Source organism: Aethalodelphis obliquidens, unplaced genomic scaffold (assembly GCF_003676395.1).
Source record: "Aethalodelphis obliquidens isolate GAN/ISIS:26980383/991018 unplaced genomic scaffold, ASM367639v1 scaffold66, whole genome shotgun sequence".
NCBI lineage: Eukaryota > Metazoa > Chordata > Mammalia > Artiodactyla > Delphinidae > Aethalodelphis > Aethalodelphis obliquidens.
In genome coordinates, this window is record NW_020838010.1 from 474550 (window position 1) to 493894 (window position 19345).

At 35.2% G+C, this 19345-nt stretch overlaps 1 protein-coding gene across 6 annotated transcripts in view; it reads right to left on the bottom strand.

The window, feature by feature from the left end:
• Positions 1-402: 402 nt before the first annotated feature.
• RBM41 (RNA binding motif protein 41) overlaps positions 403-19345 on the bottom strand; it is a 66396-nt gene continuing 47453 nt past the window's right edge. For 3 of the 6 annotated variants that reach the window (XM_027089459.1, XM_027089456.1, XM_027089455.1), the window contains 3 exons: positions 18395-18508; positions 4215-4362; positions 403-2267 (listed from right to left, as the gene is read on the bottom strand). In XM_027089459.1, coding sequence (XP_026945260.1) covers positions 2101-2267; positions 4215-4362; positions 18395-18508 — 429 coding nt within the window. In that variant the 3' untranslated portion in view covers positions 403-2100. The remainder of the gene's footprint in view (positions 2268-4214; positions 4363-18394; positions 18509-19345) is intronic. The other 3 variants (XM_027089461.1, XM_027089458.1, XM_027089457.1) reach the window with 1 other exon arrangement.

A 19345-nucleotide genomic window follows, 5' to 3' on the forward strand; every position in this document is an offset into this window, starting at 1 on the left:
ACTAAATTCCAATGAGATATAAAAACCTTATTGCTATATAAACCTACTCCTTTTCTCACTTTTTGTGGTATTATTGTTATTATTATTTCTATATTACAAACCCAACAATACATCATTATAATTATTACTTAATATAATTTTATGTCTTTTAAAGAAGCTGAAAGAAAGAACAAATATATATTTACAACTTTTTAATATTAACCTTATTTCCCATTTCTTATTTTCTTCATTTGTTCCTATGGATTTGAGTTACCATTTTAGAGTCATTTCTTTAATCCAATACAGCTTTGTTTCCACCCACTTCCTTTGTCTTGTTATTGGTAAATATATTACAGTTTTATATGTTATAGATCCAACAATGCAACTATATACATATTGTCTTATAAAATAGCTTTTTAAATCAATTAAGAAAGGAAAAATGTATTTTGACTGTCTTTTATAATTACATAATTACCTTTACCCATGCTAATTTTTTGGATGTGTAGATTCAAATTACCGTCTGAGGTCACTTGCTTTCCACCTGAAGAACTTCCTTTAACATTTCCTGTAAGTCAGGCCTGACAGCAACATAGTCTCTCAGTTTTTGACTATGTGGGAATGTCTTTATTTCATCTTCATTTTTGAAAAACAGCTTTATTGAATATAGGATTCTATATTGACAGTCTTTTTCTTTCAGCACTTTGAATATGTTTTCCCACTGCCACCTCCATTGTTTCTGATGAGAAGTCATCTATTACTCTTATTGAGGTTCCCTTGTAAGTTGCTTCAGTTGTCTCATGTTGCTTTCAAAAGTTTCTCTTTGTCTTTGGGTTTTAGCATTCTTATTATGGTATGTTTGTTGATTTCTTCTTATTTATCCTAATTGGGGTTCATTGAGATTTCTCAGATGTGTAGATAATGTTTCTCATCAAATTTGGGATTTTACAGCCATTATTTATTGGAATATTTTTTCTGCTCCTTTCTTTCTCTGACATTCCCATTACAAGTATGTTGGAGTGCTTAATGGTTCTTTACCCCATTAAATTTTCATTATTTTTTCTTTCTGATCTTCAACCTGGATACAATTATCCCATTAAACATCACAACCCAATGAGGTAAGTAGTATTATTATCGTCATTTTTATAGATGAGAAAACTGAGGCTCAGATTAAGTGACTTGCCAAAGTCACAGAGTGGTAAGTATGGCTGTGAAGTTCAAACAGGTCTGACTCCAAAGTTTGTACTACTTCCTCTATATCATATCATCTTTCTATTCTCCAGCAACTACAAACAAACAACTGGGGGATTTGGGGTAGGCTGTCTCTCTTCTAGAGAGCTCTTTATTTCTACCCCTCTTTAGTTATTCTTTGCTAGTATGTTCCTCTTCTAAAATTAATATATCTAATCTCTAACATGTAATAGACAATGATTCAATGTTTATTGCTTTTAATTCAATCATTACTCAATGGTAGCTAGCTTAAATGACTATGAGAACATTAATGTTTTGATCTAAATTCTTTCATTAGAAAAAATATAAAGCTATTTGAAGACAGTGATAACTTAATAGGGAAATGTCCATTAAATATGTTGACTAACTTATGAAAACTACCTACTGTTACTGCTGATAGGTCTCATTCAAGAGCATTTGCTGATGTTTAGGCCTGGAGTCTTGGTCATTTATTTACTAGGAAAATAAATTTAGGGACAAATGGGCTCTATAAATAAATATTTCAACACTTAATTCATTTTTTAGTTTTGTATATATAGGAGCCAGTCTTGAAAGAATGTTATCTCAAGGGACAAATATTTAAGACCTCATATAAATTATAATGATTAAAAAAAAACCCTTGGAAGTAATCTACTGTAATTTATCCTGAGAAAATGATACTCTTTATTCCCTATCCTCCATACTCATTATATTGTCTATCCCAGAGAGTGTTTGATTATAGAAAATGTTTTCTACCAATTCTTTCCAAAAGCTGAAAGGGATTTTAATTCAGTTTTCTCTCCCTCAGTTAGCTTCTCTTCTTCAATTCCAAATAAATTGCTATCTATATACAAATCCTAGATCTTAGATTCTGATGCAAGAAAGACCTCCTGGGACTCACAATCTTTATGTCTTCTAGCTGCCACTGATTTCTGTAGTATTATCTGTAGTAGATGATATTAGAGAAGCAGCCTGGAGATCTGACTGCTGCTTTTTGTTCTTTCCAAATTCTATCACCAATATTTTCCCACGTAGTTTATATCCATTTACTAGACGCAATGCTTGCCATGCTATTTCTGTATCTAAAAGAGAAAGAAAAAACATCAGTTTATATGTGGCTTAATCGATTTTATTCCAAGTCTAGTTTATGTTGTTTTGCCTTGGAGTTCAGTGTAGGCTATAAGGCCACGTAATTATTTGATTTTATTGGGTTTTCTACAATCTCAAATTTGTAATAACTCAGCAAGATTAAACTAATGGCTAAGAATAACAACAATAAAATCTTAAAATGGATGTTTGAGAGCTTCTCCTAATTCAATGATATAGGTAAAGAAACAAGGATACAGACAGTGTGTTAAAGAGGGTTAAGCTATAACTAATAATACACAAACCTCTATCTTAGATAACAGATTATAGGTACTGTAAGAATGAAATCATTTTCAAAATGGGGAAGACAAATAAAAGAAGTTATCATGGTATTGAGGACATTTTGCTACTTTTTCCTTTTGATCAGAGTGGTTGTAGGAGCCCTCATTAGGATAAGTAAGTTTAAGAATGCTTGCAGGCATATGGAAGCTTGAGGTGTAAGAGTATATAGCATATAGCAGGAGGATTTGATTTATGGGTCTCAGAGCCTGGATGTGGGAAATTAGGAAGGAATAGAATTACTGCCTAGAGTCTGTGAAATCATAAGTGGACAAGCAATGTTTTTAGATTGAACCAATTTATGTCTCATATATGTATGCACTACAAATTTTCAAATGCATGTATAATTACTAAAATGGTTATTTATTTAGAAGTACTTAGTGTATAAAGCCTTTTTATTACATATGTTTTCAATTAATAGATCATATTAGGTGGGGGTGCATGAAGTAATTTTATAAGTTTAAAAAGGGTTCTCACACTTGAAAAGACTAAAAATCACTAGCGTTGAGGATCCACAAACCTTCAATGAGATAGGAAAGATGGTACAATGCTGTATGAAAAGAATGCAGGGGAGTTTGGCACTGCTCATGTATAAAAGCACTTCCCTTTAAATAGATTACTAGGCTGTACATAAATGATGATACTTTAGGGATAATAAAAGGCACAGCTCCTACCCAGCCTCCACCAAAAAAAGAAAGTCTGGTCTGTCATAGGAACTGAAATTCCTATACAGGTATAACTTTTTAACTGCACTTTGCTTTATTATGCTTTGCAGATATTGCAGTTTTTTCCCTCAAATTTAAGGTTTCTAGCAACCTTGCACTGTCAGATGATGGCTAGCATTTTTTACCAAGAAAGTATTTTTAAGTTATGTACATTGTTTTTTTAGACAAAATGCTACTGCACACTTAATAGACTACAGTATAGTACAAACATAACTTTTACATGTGCTAGGAAACCAAAATATTCATGTGACTTGCTTCACTGGGATATTCACTTTATTGCAGTGGTCTGGAACCGAATCTGTAATATCTCTGAGATATGCCTGTATTATTTCTCCCTTTGGCTTAGGATACTGAAATCATGTATTAAGATGCAAACAATAGTTAAAAGAATATATCACCTACTAGTTAATTATGAATTAGTAATGCATTAGCATAATATAGCATAATAGCATAATATCTTGCAGTCTCTTAGTCCTAAAGGAATAGGGCATAATGCAAGTACGAGTGTTCTGATCAGAATACCAATATATTAATAATTAACATAATTATAACTTGGACTAGAAATACTATTTTCAGCAAAGGGAAAGTAAATTTTGATGGCGTGAGTAGGAAGTGCCAAGACTGAGGAAAAGTGAGGACAAAGGTATAAAGTGGCCGTGCACTGTCAAAGGAGGAGAGGAAGCACAGAAGGGAAAGTAGAGAAAAATTAAAAACATGTTTTCCTTAGTTCTCTTCCCTGCCTCCCATGTGCTTGGCCAAGCACATACTTCTCATGTGCTGTAGAGAAATCAAAGCGCTATACCTAAACAAGAGAGGGGATAAGTAGTCACTAATGAACTTATGCTACAACTGAGTAATTATCCAGATGAAACTACTTACTGGGAAAAGTGATAAAAGCCTGCCCCCTCATTCGTCCAGTCATCATTCGGAATTGAATTGGAGGTCCTTTCTTCTCCTGGAACCGAGCGAATAATGAGACAAGATCTCTTTCGGTCACCCGAGGGCTAAGGTTCTTCAGGTATAACACCTAATATAAACCAAGGATCACCAGAAATAACACATTAGGGAGGTAAGGCAACTATTTAATTGTGGTAGGAATTAGTTAGTTTCAGATAAAGATGGTGGATTGAACACATGCATCTAATTTCAATCCCTCCAGAAAACTCTCCAAAAACTATAGAGACTTTTTTTTTTTTAATACAAACTGACAAGGTAAGGAAGAACAAGGAAAGGAGGCAATAGCAACAATATTCTGGAAGCTGGAAAATAACTGAACGAGTGTACTCAAGAAAGCTGAATCTTAAACCAGCAGTGGGGAAAGCCAGGAACTAACCCAATCTACACCTAAGAATCCTCAAACATTTTAGGAACTGATATATTCAGGTGTCTCTGGAAATGGATGTAAAGAGCTGGGGTTAAGATAAGGTGGGTAGGCTGAAAACTCTTTAAAAATAGATTAGATCTTTAAACACCTCCCCTATAATATGCTACTGGGTAAAGACCACTCCCAATCTTGGTGAATACTGGAGGTTCATTCTCTGAACACAGGGAGAGCTAGATACAGTTGAGGATGAGAATACTGTTCCTAAAAACTAGGAGATTAAGAGAAATAATGCATTCTGAATGATGAGGATACCCCAAACACTTCCTCCCATTAGGCTCCCACAATGCTGGTGGTACCCTCCCATGCAAGAGTTCTGAAGTCTTCTCTGGGGAATCTGATTACCCCAAGAAGAAAGATCTAAAAATGCTGATTTTGGATGTGGAATTTCTCCAAGAAATGGACAAGCCAGATGACTTTAAGTGAAGCTCAAAGTCAATAAGGATCACTCATTTGCTCAGAGCTTCCAATCTGTTTTTGGCCCCTACTCATAAATATGAGCACAGATTATCAGGCATCTGAGAAAAGCCTCTAATGTGAAAGAGAACAGAGCAAACAAAGAAATGAAAGCAAATGGGAGAAAACAGAAACTATGCAAGGACGAAAAAAAAACACTTCAAAAAGCCATCACTAATACCCTCAGAGAAATAAGAGAAAATATTCCATCTATTATGAATGGGATGCTATTAAAAAAAGAAATATTCAAGAAAACAAAAAAGAGCTCTTAAGTGTGATTGAACTTAGTTCTTATCAGCTTAAAATAGATTGTTATAAGATGTTTTGGGTAAGTTCCATTGTAATTATAAAGAAAATACCTATAGAGGATACACAAAAGAAAATGAGAAAGGAAAAAAGCACTTCACTACCAAAAATTCACTGAAATACAAAGGAGGACCTCAAGAAAGAAAAAGAGCAACAAAAGAGCTACAATACAGAAAACAACGAATAAATGGCAATAGTAAGTCCTCCCTATCAATAATTACTTTACCTATAAATGGATTAAACTCCCTAATCAAAGACATAGAGTGGCTGAACAAAGAAAAACCAAGATCTGACTATGTGCTGTCCGCAAGAAACTCACTTTAGATTTAAGGCCATACATAGGCTGAAAATGAAAGGATAGAAAAATAAATTCCATGCAAGTTGTAACCAAAAAAGAGCAGGGTTGGCCATGCTTATATAAGATAAAATAGACTTTAAGTAAAAAACTTTCAAAGGAAACAAAAAAGGATATTATATAACGATAAAAAGGTCAATTTCACCAGGAAGATATAACTACTATAAATATATATACATCCAACATCAGAGCACCTAAATATATGAAGCAAACATTGAGAAAACTGAAGGAAGAAACAGAAAGCAACACAGTATTACTAGGAGATCTCAATACCTCACTTTCAATAGCAGAAGAAAAACTAGAAAATTCACAAATTTGTGGAAACTAAACAAAAATACTCTAGAACAACTAATGGGTCAAAGAAGAAATCAAAAGGGAAATTAGAAAATACCTTGAGACAAATGAATATGAAACCATAATATACCAAAATTTATTGGACGCAGCAAGATCAATGCTAAGAGGGAATTTTATAGCATTAAGTGCCTAAATTAAAAGAGGAGAAAGCTCTCAAACAACTTAACTCTATACTTCAAGGAACTAGAAAAAACAGAATAAACTAAGCTCAAAGTTATCAGAGGGAAATAATAAAGATTAGAACAGAAATAAATGAAATAGAGATTAGAAAAATCATAGAAAAAAATCAACCAAACTAAGAGCTGTTTTTTAAAAAGATCAACAAAATTGACTACCTTTAGTTAGGCTAAGAAAAAAAAGAAGACTCAAATAAAATTAGCTGTGAAAGAGGAGTCACTACAATGGATGCCACAGAAATAAAAAAGAATTATGAGAGACTACTCTGATAATTATATGCCAACAAATTGGATAACCTAGAAAAAAGGATAAATTCCTAGAAACATAAAACCTACCAAGACAAAATCATGAAGAAATAGAAAATCTGAATAGATATATAACTAGCAATAAAATTGATTCAGTAATCAACAAAGAAAAGCTCAGGACCAGATGGCTTCACAGGGGAATTCTACCTAACATTTAAAGAAGAATTAATACCAATCCTCCTCAAACACTTTCAAAAAACTGAAGAGGAGGAAACACTCCCAAACTAATTTTATGAGGCTATCATTACCCTGACCAAAAGCAGAAAAAGACATTACAAGAAAAGAAAACTACAGGCCAATATCCCTGATGAATACAGATGCAAAAATCCTTAACAGAAAACTAGTAAACTGAATTCAAAAGCACATTTAAAGGATCACACATCATGACCAAATGGGATTTATCCCTGTGATGCAAGGATGGTTCAACATATGAAAATCAGTCAATAAGATACAACACATTAACAGAATGAAGGATAAAAATCACAAATCATCTCAAAAGACATCAATGGACAGATATTCCAGACAGAAAATCAATAAGGCAACAAAATGACACAACAGAACAGACAGACTTAATTGATATTTTCAGGACATTGCATCCAAAAAAAACAAAAACAAAAACCACCAAATCAAACAAAACAACAACAACAACCAGAATACACATTCTTTTCAAGTGCACACTGGAACATTCTCTAGGACAGACCACATACTAGGACACAAAACAAGCCTCAACAAATTTAAGAGGCCAGGGATTATTTCAAGCATCTTTTCTGACCACAACAGCATGAAACTAGAAATCAACCACAGAAAGAGAAACGAGAAAAAAAATGATTACATGGAGATGAAACATGCTACTAAAAAAGCAATAGGTCAAAAACAATGAAATCGAAGAGGAAGTTAAAAAATACCTTGAGACAAAAGACAATGAAAACACAACCATACAAAATCTATGGAATGCAGCAAAAGCAGTCCAAAGAGGGACCTTCGTAGTGATAAATCCCTTCCTCAAAAACAAGAAAAATCTCAAATAAACAACCTAACCTACCACCTAAAAGAATTAGAAAAAGAAGAACAAACAAAACCTAAAGTCAGCAGAAGGAAGGAAATAATAAAGATCAGGGAGGAAATAAATAAAATAGATATCAAAAAACAAGAGAAAAAATCAGTAAGCCAAGAGCTGTTTTTTTGAAAATGTAAACAAAACTGACAAACCTCTGGTCAGGCTCAATGAGAAAAGAGAGAGAACCCAAATAAATGAGGAGAAATCACAACTGATACTGCAGAAATACAAAAAAACCATAAGAGAATACTATAAACAATTATACGCCAACAGATTGGACAACCTAGAAGAAACGGACAAGTTTCTAGAAACTTGTCCACCAAACCTGAATCAAAAATAAATAGATAGTTTGAACAGACAAATCACTAGAAGTGAAATAGAATCTGTAATTTAAAAAAACTCTCTGCAAAAAAAAAGTCTAGGACTGGTTGTCTTCACTGGGGAATTCTACCAAACATACAAAGAAGAACTTATATCAATCCTTCTCAAACTCTTCCAAAAGACTGAAGAGTAGGGAACACTACCAAAGTCATTCATAAAAGAAAATTACAGGCCAGTATCTTTGATGAACATAGATGCAAAAAATTCTCAACAAAATATTAGCAAACCAAATCCAACAACACATAAAAAGGATCATACACCATGATCAAGTTGGATTCATCTCAGGGTCACAAGGATGGTTCAACATATGCAAATTAATCAATGTGATACACCACATCAACAAAAGAAAAGACAAAAAACACACGATCATCTCAACAGATGCAGAAAAAGCATTTGATAAAATTCAACATCCATTCATGATAAAAACTCTTATCAAAGTGGGTACAGAGCGAACATATCTCAACATAAGAAAAGCTATTTATGACAAACCCACAGTCAACATAATACTTAACAGTGAAAAGCCTTCCTACTAAAATCTGGAACAAGACAATGATGACCACTTTCACCACTTCTATTCAACATAGGACTGGAAGTCCTAGCCACAGAAATCAGACAGTAAAAAGAAACAAAAGGTATCAAAATTGGAAGGGAAGAGGTAAAATTGTCATTATATGCAGATGACATTATACTATATATAGAAAACCCTAAAGACTCCATACAAAAACTACTAGAACTGATAAGCAAATTCAGCAAGGTAACAGGATACAAGATTAACATATAGAAATCTGTTGAATTTCTTTATACTAACAATGAAATATCAGAAAGGGAAAGTTTAAAAAAATCCCTTTAAAAATTACATCATCAACATCACTAATCATTAGAGAAATGCAAATCAAAACTACAATGACGTATCACCTCACACCAGTCAGAATGGCCATCATCAAAAAATCTACAAACAATAAATGCTGGAGAGGGTGTGGAGAAAAGGGAACACTCTTGCACTGTTGGTGGGAATGTAAACTGATACAGCCACTAGGGAGAACAGTATGGAGGTTCCTTAAAAAAGTAAAACCAGAACTGCTGTATGACCCAGCAATCCCATTACTGAGCATATACCCTGAGAAAACCATAATTCAAAAAGAGTCATGTACTACAATGTTCACTGCAGCACTATTTACAATAGCCAGGACATGGAAGCAATCTAAGTGTCCATCAACAGATGAATGGATAAAGAAGATGTGGCACATATACACAATGGAATATTAGCCATAAAAAGAAACTAAATTGAGCTACTTGTAGTGAGGTGGATGGACCTAGAGTCTGTCATACAGAGTGAAGTAAGTCAGAAAGAGAAAAACAAATACCGTATGCTAACACATATATATGGAATCTAAAAAAAAAAGGTTCTGATGAATCTAGGGGCAGGACAGGAATAAAGACACAGATGTAGAGAATGGACTTGAGGACACAGGGAGGGGGATGGGTAAGCTGGGATGAAGTGAAAGAGTGGCATGGACATAAATACACTACCAAATGTAAAACAGATAGCTAGTGGGAAGCAGCTGCATAGCACAGGGAGATCAGCTCGGTGCTTTGTGACCACCAGAGGGGTGGGATAGGGAGGGTGGGAGGGAGACGCAAGAGGGAGGGGATATGGGGATATATGTATACACATAGCTGATTCACTTTGTTATACAGCAGAAACTAACACAACATTGTAAAGCAATTATACTCCAATAAAGATGTTTTAAAGAAAAAAAAAGACGAGTCAGCAGTTTCTTCTTATGGATCTCATAAAGGGGACACAGTGGCCTTAACAACATCCTGACAGTGGTTATGACCATGAGACATAGAAAGTTAGTAGAATTACATGTTAGTTAATAAACAGTTCCTTTGTAAAAAAAAAAAAAAAAAGGATAAAGCTACAGATAAACAAGGTCCTACTGTATAGCAAATATCCTATCCCACTGTATTTGATATCCTGTGATAAACCATAATGGAAAAGAGTATGAAAAAGGATGTGTGTGTGTATGTATATATACATATATATACGTCACTTTGCTGTACAGCAGTATTTAACACAACATTGTAACTCACTTCAATAAAAAATAAATAAATAAAAATTGCATCAAAAAAATCAAATACTTAGGAATAAACCTGACCAAGTAGATGAAACACTTATATGCTGAGATCTATAAAACACTGATAAAGGAAACAGAAGATGATTTCAAGAAATGTAAAGATATACCATGCTCTTGGATTGGAAGAATTAATATTGTTAAAATGGCCATACTACCTCAAGCAATCTACAGATTTAATGTGATCCCTATCAAATTACCCATGCCATTTTCCACAGACTAGAACAAATAATTCTAAAATTTATAAGAAACTATAAAAGACCCAGAATTGACAAAGCAATCCTGAGGAAAAAGAACAAAGCAGGAGGCATAACCCTCCCGGACTTCAGACAATTACAAAGCTACAGTAATCAAAACTGCGTGGTACTGGCACAAAAACAGACATATAGATTAATGTAACAAAACAGAGAGCCCAGAAATAAACACACACATCTACAATCAATTAATCTTTGACAAAGGAGGCAAGAATATACCATGGAGAAAAGACAGTCTCTTCAGCAAGTGGTGTTGGGAAAGCTGGACAACTGCATGTAAATCAATAAAGTTAGAAAACTGCCTCATGCCATACACAAAAATAAACTCAAAATGGCTTAAAGACTTACATATAAGACAGGATACCATAAAACACCTAAAAGAGAACACAGGCAAAAGATTCTCTGACATAAATCATACCAATGTTTTCTTAGGTCAGTCTCCCAAGGCAATAGAAATAAAAGCAAAAATAAACAAATGGGACCTAATCAAACTTATCAGCTTTCACACAGCAAAGGAAACCATGAACAAAACTAAAAGACAACCTACGTACTGGGAGAAAATATTTGCAAATGATGCAATTGACAAGGGCTTCTTTTCAAAATATACACACAGCTCATAAAACTCAATAACAAAAAAACAAACAACCTAATCAAAAATAGGCAGAAGACCTAAATAGACATTTCACCAAAGAAGACATACAGATGACCAATAAGCACATGAAAAGATGCTCAACATCGCTAATTATTGGAGAAATGCAAATCAAAACTAAAATGATGTATCACTTCACACCAGTTGGGATGGCCATCATCAAAAAGTCTACAAATAATAAATGCTGGAGAGGGTGTGGAGAAAAGGAAACCCTCTTACTCTGTTGGTGGGAATGTATGTTGGTGTAACCATTATGGAGAACAGTATGGAGGTTCCTTAAAAAACTAGAAACAGAGTTGCCATATGATCGGGCAATCCCATTCCAGGGCATATATCTGGAGAAAACTCTAATTTAAAAAGATACACGCACCTCAGTGTTCATAACAGCACTATTTACAATAGCCAAGAAATGGAAGCAACCTAAATATACGTCAACAGATTAATGGAAAAAGATGTGGTATATATATACAATGGAATACTACCTAGCCACAAAACAGAATGAAATAATGACATTTGCTGCAACATGGACGGACCTAGAGATTGTCATACTAAGTGAAGAAAGTCAGACAAAGACAAATATCATATGACATCACTTATATGTGGAATCTAAAATATGATAAAAATGAACTTATTTACAGAACAGAAATAGACTCACAGACATAGAAAACAAACTTATGGTTACCAAAGAGGAAAGGCAGGGAGGAGGGATAAACTAGGAGTTTGGGATTAGCAGATAGAAGCTACTATATATAAAACAGATAAACAACAAGATCCTACTCTATAGCACAGGGAACTATATTCAATAACTTGTAATAAACTATAATGAAAATAATCTGAAAAATTATATACAGTAAGTCCCCTACATATGAACGAGTTCCATTTCAAGAGTGTGTTCTAAGTCCAATTTGTTCATAAGTCTGACAAAGTTAGCCTAGGTACCCAACTAACACAATTGGCTATTTAGTACTGTACTGTAATAAGTTTATAATACTTTTCACACAAATAATACATAAAAAACAAACACAAAAAATTAAGAAAACATTTTATACCTTACAGTACAGTACCTTGAAAAGTACAGTAGTACAGTACAACAGCTGGCATACAGAGGCTGGCATCCAGTGAACAGGCAAGAAGAGTTACTGACTGGAGGAGGGAGAGGAGGTGGGAGATGGTAGAGCTGAAGGACCATCAGCAACAGGAGATGGAGGGCAAGCTGCAATTTCACTCACGCCTGACGTTGATGGCACAGGTTCTGGTTCCTTGCTGGACTCAATTCTATCTACCCTCTTAAAAAAAATGATCTAGTGATGTCTGGGTAGTAGCTCTTTTCTTCTCATCATAGATGACACGGTAGCACTGGATTGCATTCTGAACGGCTGCAGCAACCTTTGTGTACCTTTCAACGTTTGGGTCCTATGCCTCAAAAACTAACAATGCCTCCTTAAATAAAGGAAATCCCCTTGCCATTTCCTGCATCGTGAATCTTTTCGGTTCTTCAGTTACTTCTTCCTCTTGTCTCTCTTCGTCCTTTCTCTGGGCCTCCAATTCCACCAGGTCTTCATTAGTAAGCTCCTCATGCTGCACAGCAAGGAGTTCAATGAAGTCGTCCTCTTGCAGATCTAGCTCCATCCAGCTGCTCGTTGAGGGTCACTACATTGCTGAAGGCCTCTTTGGACTCCTCATCCACCTTCTCAAATCCATGAAAACCGTGAACAAACTGTGGGCCAAGGTTCTTCCAAACCCCATTCATGGTGACGGCCATAACCTCACGCCAAGCAGAGTCAATGTTTCTTTGTGGCCTTGTAGATGTCATAGTCCTTCCAAAATTGTCGCCAAGTTGTTCCTGATGTGTCACTCACCTTTACTGCCTGATGAAAAGTGTGATGTAAATAATATTTCTTGTACGTTGCTATAACTCCCTGGTTCATAGGTTCGATGAGCGATGTAGTATTCAGTGGCATATGCACTACTGTACTTTGATGTTGGGATGAAAGTCGTCCATGAATGGGGGTTGGCTTGGAGCATTGTTGAGCAGCAAAAGAATGTTGAATGGAACATCCTCCTCCAAGCAATATTTCTCTACCTCTGGGATAAATTGGTGGAAAAACCAGTCCTGGAAAATGGCTGTGCAACCCAGGCTTTGGGGTTACTCTTCCACACAATAGGAAGAGAGCCCTTGGCTATGTTTTAAGGGCTCTTGGGTTCTCTGAATGATAAACTAAGCGAGGCTTCGGCTTCATATTGCTGGAAGCACTGCCACCAAACAACAGAGATAGCCTATCCTTTGCTGCTTTATAGCCTGGCATCAACTTTTCCTCCTTACTGATGTAACTTCGGTCTGGCTTCCTCTTCCAGTACAGTCCTGACTCATCCACATTAAAAACCTGCTCGGGTAAATACATACCTTTATCGATAATTTCTCGAAACATTTCAGGAAACTCCCAGGCAGCTACTGTTATCTGCACTCATTGCCTCGCCACTTACTTTTATGTTGTGAAGGTTGGCTCTAGCCTTGAACTGATGAAACCAGCCATGGCTGGCAATAAAAGATGCGCCCTTGGATTCTTCGCCGTGTTTCTTCTTCAAGTCTTCATAAAGGCTTTTAGCTTTCTCTTAAATCAGCATTAAGTTGAGTGGGACTCGACGCAGATGCTGATCCTGCATCCACACACTGAGAAGTTTCTCCATCTCCTCCATCACTTTTCCACACTTCTTTGATACTATTGTTGACATCATTGGCACAGGAGACTTCACATGTTACATGATCTTGTCCGTGTTCTCCAAAATCATGCTGATGGTTGAAAGATTCATGTTATAAGAACGAGTGACATCTACCATTGTTTTGCCTCACTCCACTCTCTCAAGTTATTTTCACTTTTGTTTCCATTGTTATCACTTGGCACTTCTTAGCAGTACCAGCTACATCACCACTGCTTTTATGCTTGCTTCCGGACATCCTGGGCTTAAAATAAAGATACTGTACTACTGTACTCTATACACTACTGTAAAGTACACAAAAACATAATCACTTGTAGAGGATGCATGCATGTGACAATGTACGCCAGACATGTGAACTAACTTACATGACTGGACATGTGAACACACGTTTGCATCTCTGAAAGTTCACAACTTGAAGGTTTGTATGTAGGGGACTAACTGTATACGTGTGTGTGTGTGTGTGTGTGTGTGTGTGTGTGTATAAAAAACTGAATCACTTTGCTGTACACCAGAAACTAACACAACATTGTAAATTATACTTCAGTAAAAAAAAAAAAACATTTAAAAAAAATTGAAAGACACAAATAAATGGAAAGACATTGCATATTCATGGATTAGAAATATTAATATTGTTGAAATGTACATACTATTCATAGTGATCTACAGATTCAATGCAATTGTTATCAAAATCCCAGTGACAGGGACTTCTCTGGTGGTGCAGTGGCTAATAATCCGCCCGCCAATGCAAGGGACACGGGTTCGATCACTGGTCTGGGAAGATCCCACATGTTGCAGAGTGACAAGCCTGTGTGCCTCAACTACTGAGCCTGCACTCTAGAGCCCTTGCACCACAACTACTGAAGCCCGAGCACCTAGAGCCCATGCTCTGCAACAAGAGAAGCCACCACAATGAGAAGCCTGCACACCACAACAAAGAGTAGCCCCTGCTCGCCACGACTAGAGAAAGCCCGTGCGCAGCAAAGAAGACCCAACACAGCCAAAAAAAAAAAAAAAAAAAAAACCAATTACAAATTTTATGGAAATAAAAGAAGTCCTAAAATTCATATGGAACCACAAGAGACCCCAAATCAACAGAGCAATCTTGAGGAAGAAGAACAAAGTAGGATGTGTCACATATCCTGATTTCAAACTACAGTAATCAAAACAGTAAGGTACTAGCATAAAAATAAACAGACATATTGACCAATGGAATAGAATAGAGGGCCTAGAAATAAACCACACATTTATCATAAACTGATCTTAGACAAGGAGGGCAAGAATACACAATGGGGAAAAGATAGCCTTTTTAATAAATGGTGTTTGGAAAACTGGATATCCAGTACAAAAGAATGAAATTAGATGCTTCTCTTATACCCTATACAAAACCCAACTCAAAAGGAAGTAAAGACTTAAAAATAAGACATGAAACTCTAAAACTCCTAGAAGAAAACAGAAAAATCTTGACCCTGGCCTTGGCAATAATTTCTTAGATATGCTGTGAAAAAGCACAAGCAACAAAAGCAAAAACAGACAAGTGTCATTACATCAATTCAAACCAATATGCACAGCAAAAGAAACAATCAGCAAAGTTAAAAAGCAACCTACAGAATGGGAGAAAGTATTTTCAAATCATATATCTAATGAAGGGTTAATATCTAAAATATATAAGGGATTCCTGAAACTCAAAAGCAAAAAAAAAAAAAAAAAAGATGTGTTGGTAAGGATGTGGAAAAATTTTAACCCTTGTACACTGTTGGTGGAAATGTAAATTTGTACAACCACAATGGAAAACAGTTGGAAGATCATTAAAAAATCAAAAATAGAACCCACATAATCCAGCAATCCCAATTCTGGCTATATATCTAAAAGAACTGGAATCAGAATCTGGAAGAAATATCTGCATTCCCATGTTTACTGCACCATTGTTCACAATAGCAAAGACATGGAAACAACCTAAATGTCTATTGACAGATGAATGGATAAAAAGAAAATGTGGTGTACAAATACAACAAGGTATTACCCAGCCTTAAAAACGAATAAAATCTTGTCATTTGCTACAACGTAGGTGAACTTGGAAGACATGCTAAATGAAATAAACCAGAAACAGAAGAACAAATACTACATGACCCACATATATCATGAATCTAAAATAGTCAAACTCATAGAAGCAGAGAATAGAATCGTGTTTACCAGGGGCTAGGAGGAAGGGTAATTGAGGAGGTGTTCATCAAAGGGTATATAGTTTCGCTTATACAAGATGAGTAAGTCCTACAGATCTATTGTACAGCAGAGTATATATAGTTAACAATACTGTATTGGATACTTAAAAATTTGTTAAAAGGATAGATCTTATGTTAAATATTCTTATCAAAAGAAAAAATGGAGGGAGGAAATTCCTGGAGGTGATGGTTAAGTTTAGGGCATTGTACTGGTGATGGTTTCATGTTGTATATTTATCTTCAAACCCACCAAGATGCATACATTAAATATGTACAGCTTTTTTTGTATGTCAAACATACTTCAATTGAAGAAAAACTTAACCAAGGAAGTGAAGGACTTGTACATTGAAAATCACAAAACATTGCTCAAAGAAATTAAAGACAACACAAATAAACTCAAAGATGTGCCATGTTCATGGACTAGAAGACAATATTATTAAAATGTCCACACTATCCAAAGTGGTCTACAGATTTAATGCAATTCGTATCAAAATCCCAATGTTATTTTTTGTAGAAATAGAAAAACAATCCTAAAATTCATAAGGAACCAGAAGAGACCCCCAAATAGCCAGAGCAATCTTGAGAAGTAAGAACAAAACTGGGGAGGCCTCACACTTCTTAATTTCAAAATATATTACAAATCTACAATAATCAAAACAGTATGATACTGGCATAAAGACAGACATGTAGACTAATGGAACAGAATAGAGAGCCCAGAAATAAACCCACACATATACAGTCAACTGATTAATAAGCGGGGCAAGAATACACAATGGGGAAAGGATAGTCCCTTCAACCAATGGCGTTGGGAAAGTTGATATCCACATGCAAAAGTATAAAATTGGCCTCTTATTTATATCATACACGAAAATCAACTCAAAGTGGATTAAAGATTTAAACATAAGACCTGAAACTCTAAAACTTCCAGAAGACAATATAGGGGAAAATCCTCATGACACTGGCCTTGGCAATGATTTCTTAGGTATTACAGCAGAAACACAGGCAACAAAAGCAAAAATAAAGTGGGACTACATCACTAAAACACTTCTGCACAGCAAAGGAAACAGTCAGTAAAGTGAAAAGGCAACCTACGGAATGGGAGAAATATTTGGAAACCATATATCTGATTAGAGGTTAATATCTAAAATATATAAGGAATTACCACAACTCACAGCAAAAGACAACTTGAAAAAAATGGGCAAAAGACCTAAATAGGCATTTCTTCAAAGAACACATTCAGAAAATAAATGTTGATGAGAATGTGGATAAATTGGAACCCTTGTGCACTTTTGGTATGAATGGAAAATGGTGCAGTTCCTACAGAGAACAGTATGGAGGTTCCTCAAAAAATTAAAAATAGAACTACCATATGATCCAAGAATCCCAGTTCTGGTTACTTATCCAAATAATTAAAATCAGAATCTTGAAGAGATATCAGAACTCACATGTTTACTGCAGCACTATTCACAACAGCCAAGAGGTGGAAGCAACCTAAATGTCCACCACAGATGAATGAATAAAAAAGTGTGGTATATACATACAGTGGAATATGATTTAGCTAGAAAAAAGGAAGGAAATCTTGTCATATGCTACAACATGGATGAAATTCGAGGGCACTATGCTAAGTGAAATAAGCCAGTCACAGAAGAACAAACACTGCAAAATTTCACTTATATATGGTATCTACAGTAGTCAAAGTCATTGAAGCAGAAAGTAGAATGGTAGTTTCCAGGGCCTGGGAGGATCAGGAAATAGGGAGTTGCTGTTCAGTGGGTATAAATTTCAGTCATGCAAGATGAAAAGTTCTAGAGATCTGTACAACACTGTGCCTACAGTTTACAATACTGTAATGTACACTTGAAATTTTGTTAAAGGTAGATCTCAGGTTATGTGCATTTTATTGCACTGGAGGAGAAAAAAAGAGACACATTGGCTAGCATAAGTTATATGCTCTATAGCTTAAAAAAAACTTGAGAAAAATTCAGACAGGAGCAGCAAAAGCAAAGAGCTAGAAAACAGAGCCTGCTTAAATGACTTACCATTGAAACATATGAGTAAATATATTAAACATTGCAATAAGCAGTAGACTCTTTATGTCTCAAAGCCTTTGAAGCTGGATGTTCACATATTTAGCATTTAACCACACTCATATCTTAAAGGCAAGGGCATAGAATAACTGACTTGTGATTCACTTAAGTAATTTCAGGTGATGCAGAGTTTTGGCTCTGAAATACTCATTATGAAAGCATCACCAAATTAAATAACCAGAGAAAGGGAGAGGTATGTGAAAAATACTGCAAGTTTCTCACCAAGTAGGAAAGATCCATACTAAGATTATTCCCTTTGATATGAACATTTTTTAAAAAATCAAGAGGACTTCTGGTCAAGGTGGCTCGGTCACTTCTTGCTTGGATGCATCTTCTCTGTTCCAAAAATATACACACATACATGCATACATACATACATACACATGGGTATGTATGTATGTATATGTCCACAACATATATATATATATATATATATATATGTATATATTCATATATACAAAGATACACACAAAGATACAGCTAGGCCCAAAAACAAGATAAATATTTCTGTGAAAGAGAAAAACAGAAACTCCAAGTGATAACAGGAGATGAAGCTCTTCCTGGTATCCCTCTGCAACAAACAGTGTTGTTTTGTATTTTTTGAACTTTATATATATGGTATTATACTGTATGCATTTTCTGCAGCTACCTGTTTAAATTTTTTAAAAATACTTCATTTTTTAGAACAGTTTTAGAATTATAGAAAAACTGAGTAGTACAAAGAGTTCCCATACACCCCACACCCAATATCTCCTATAATTAACATCTTACATTACTATGGTACGTTTCTTTAAATAAATTAATTAATATTGATACATTATTATTAACTAAATTCCATAGTTTATTTAGATTTCCTTAGTTTTTCCCTAATGTCCTTTTTCTGTTCCAGGATCCCATCCAGGATATCATAGTACATTTAGTTTTCATATGTCTTTAGTCTCCTTTTGGCTGTGGCAGTTTCTCAGGCTTTTCTTGTTTTTAAAGATCTTGACATTTTTGAGGAGTACTGGTTGGGTATTTTGTAGGATGCTCCACTACTTGAATTTTTTTTTAATTTATTTTTTGGCTGTGCTGTGTCTTCATTGCTGCACGTGGGCTTTCTCTAGTTGTGGTGAGGGGGAGGCTATTCTTCGTTGTGGTGCATGGGCTTCTCATTGTGGCGGCTTCTCTCGT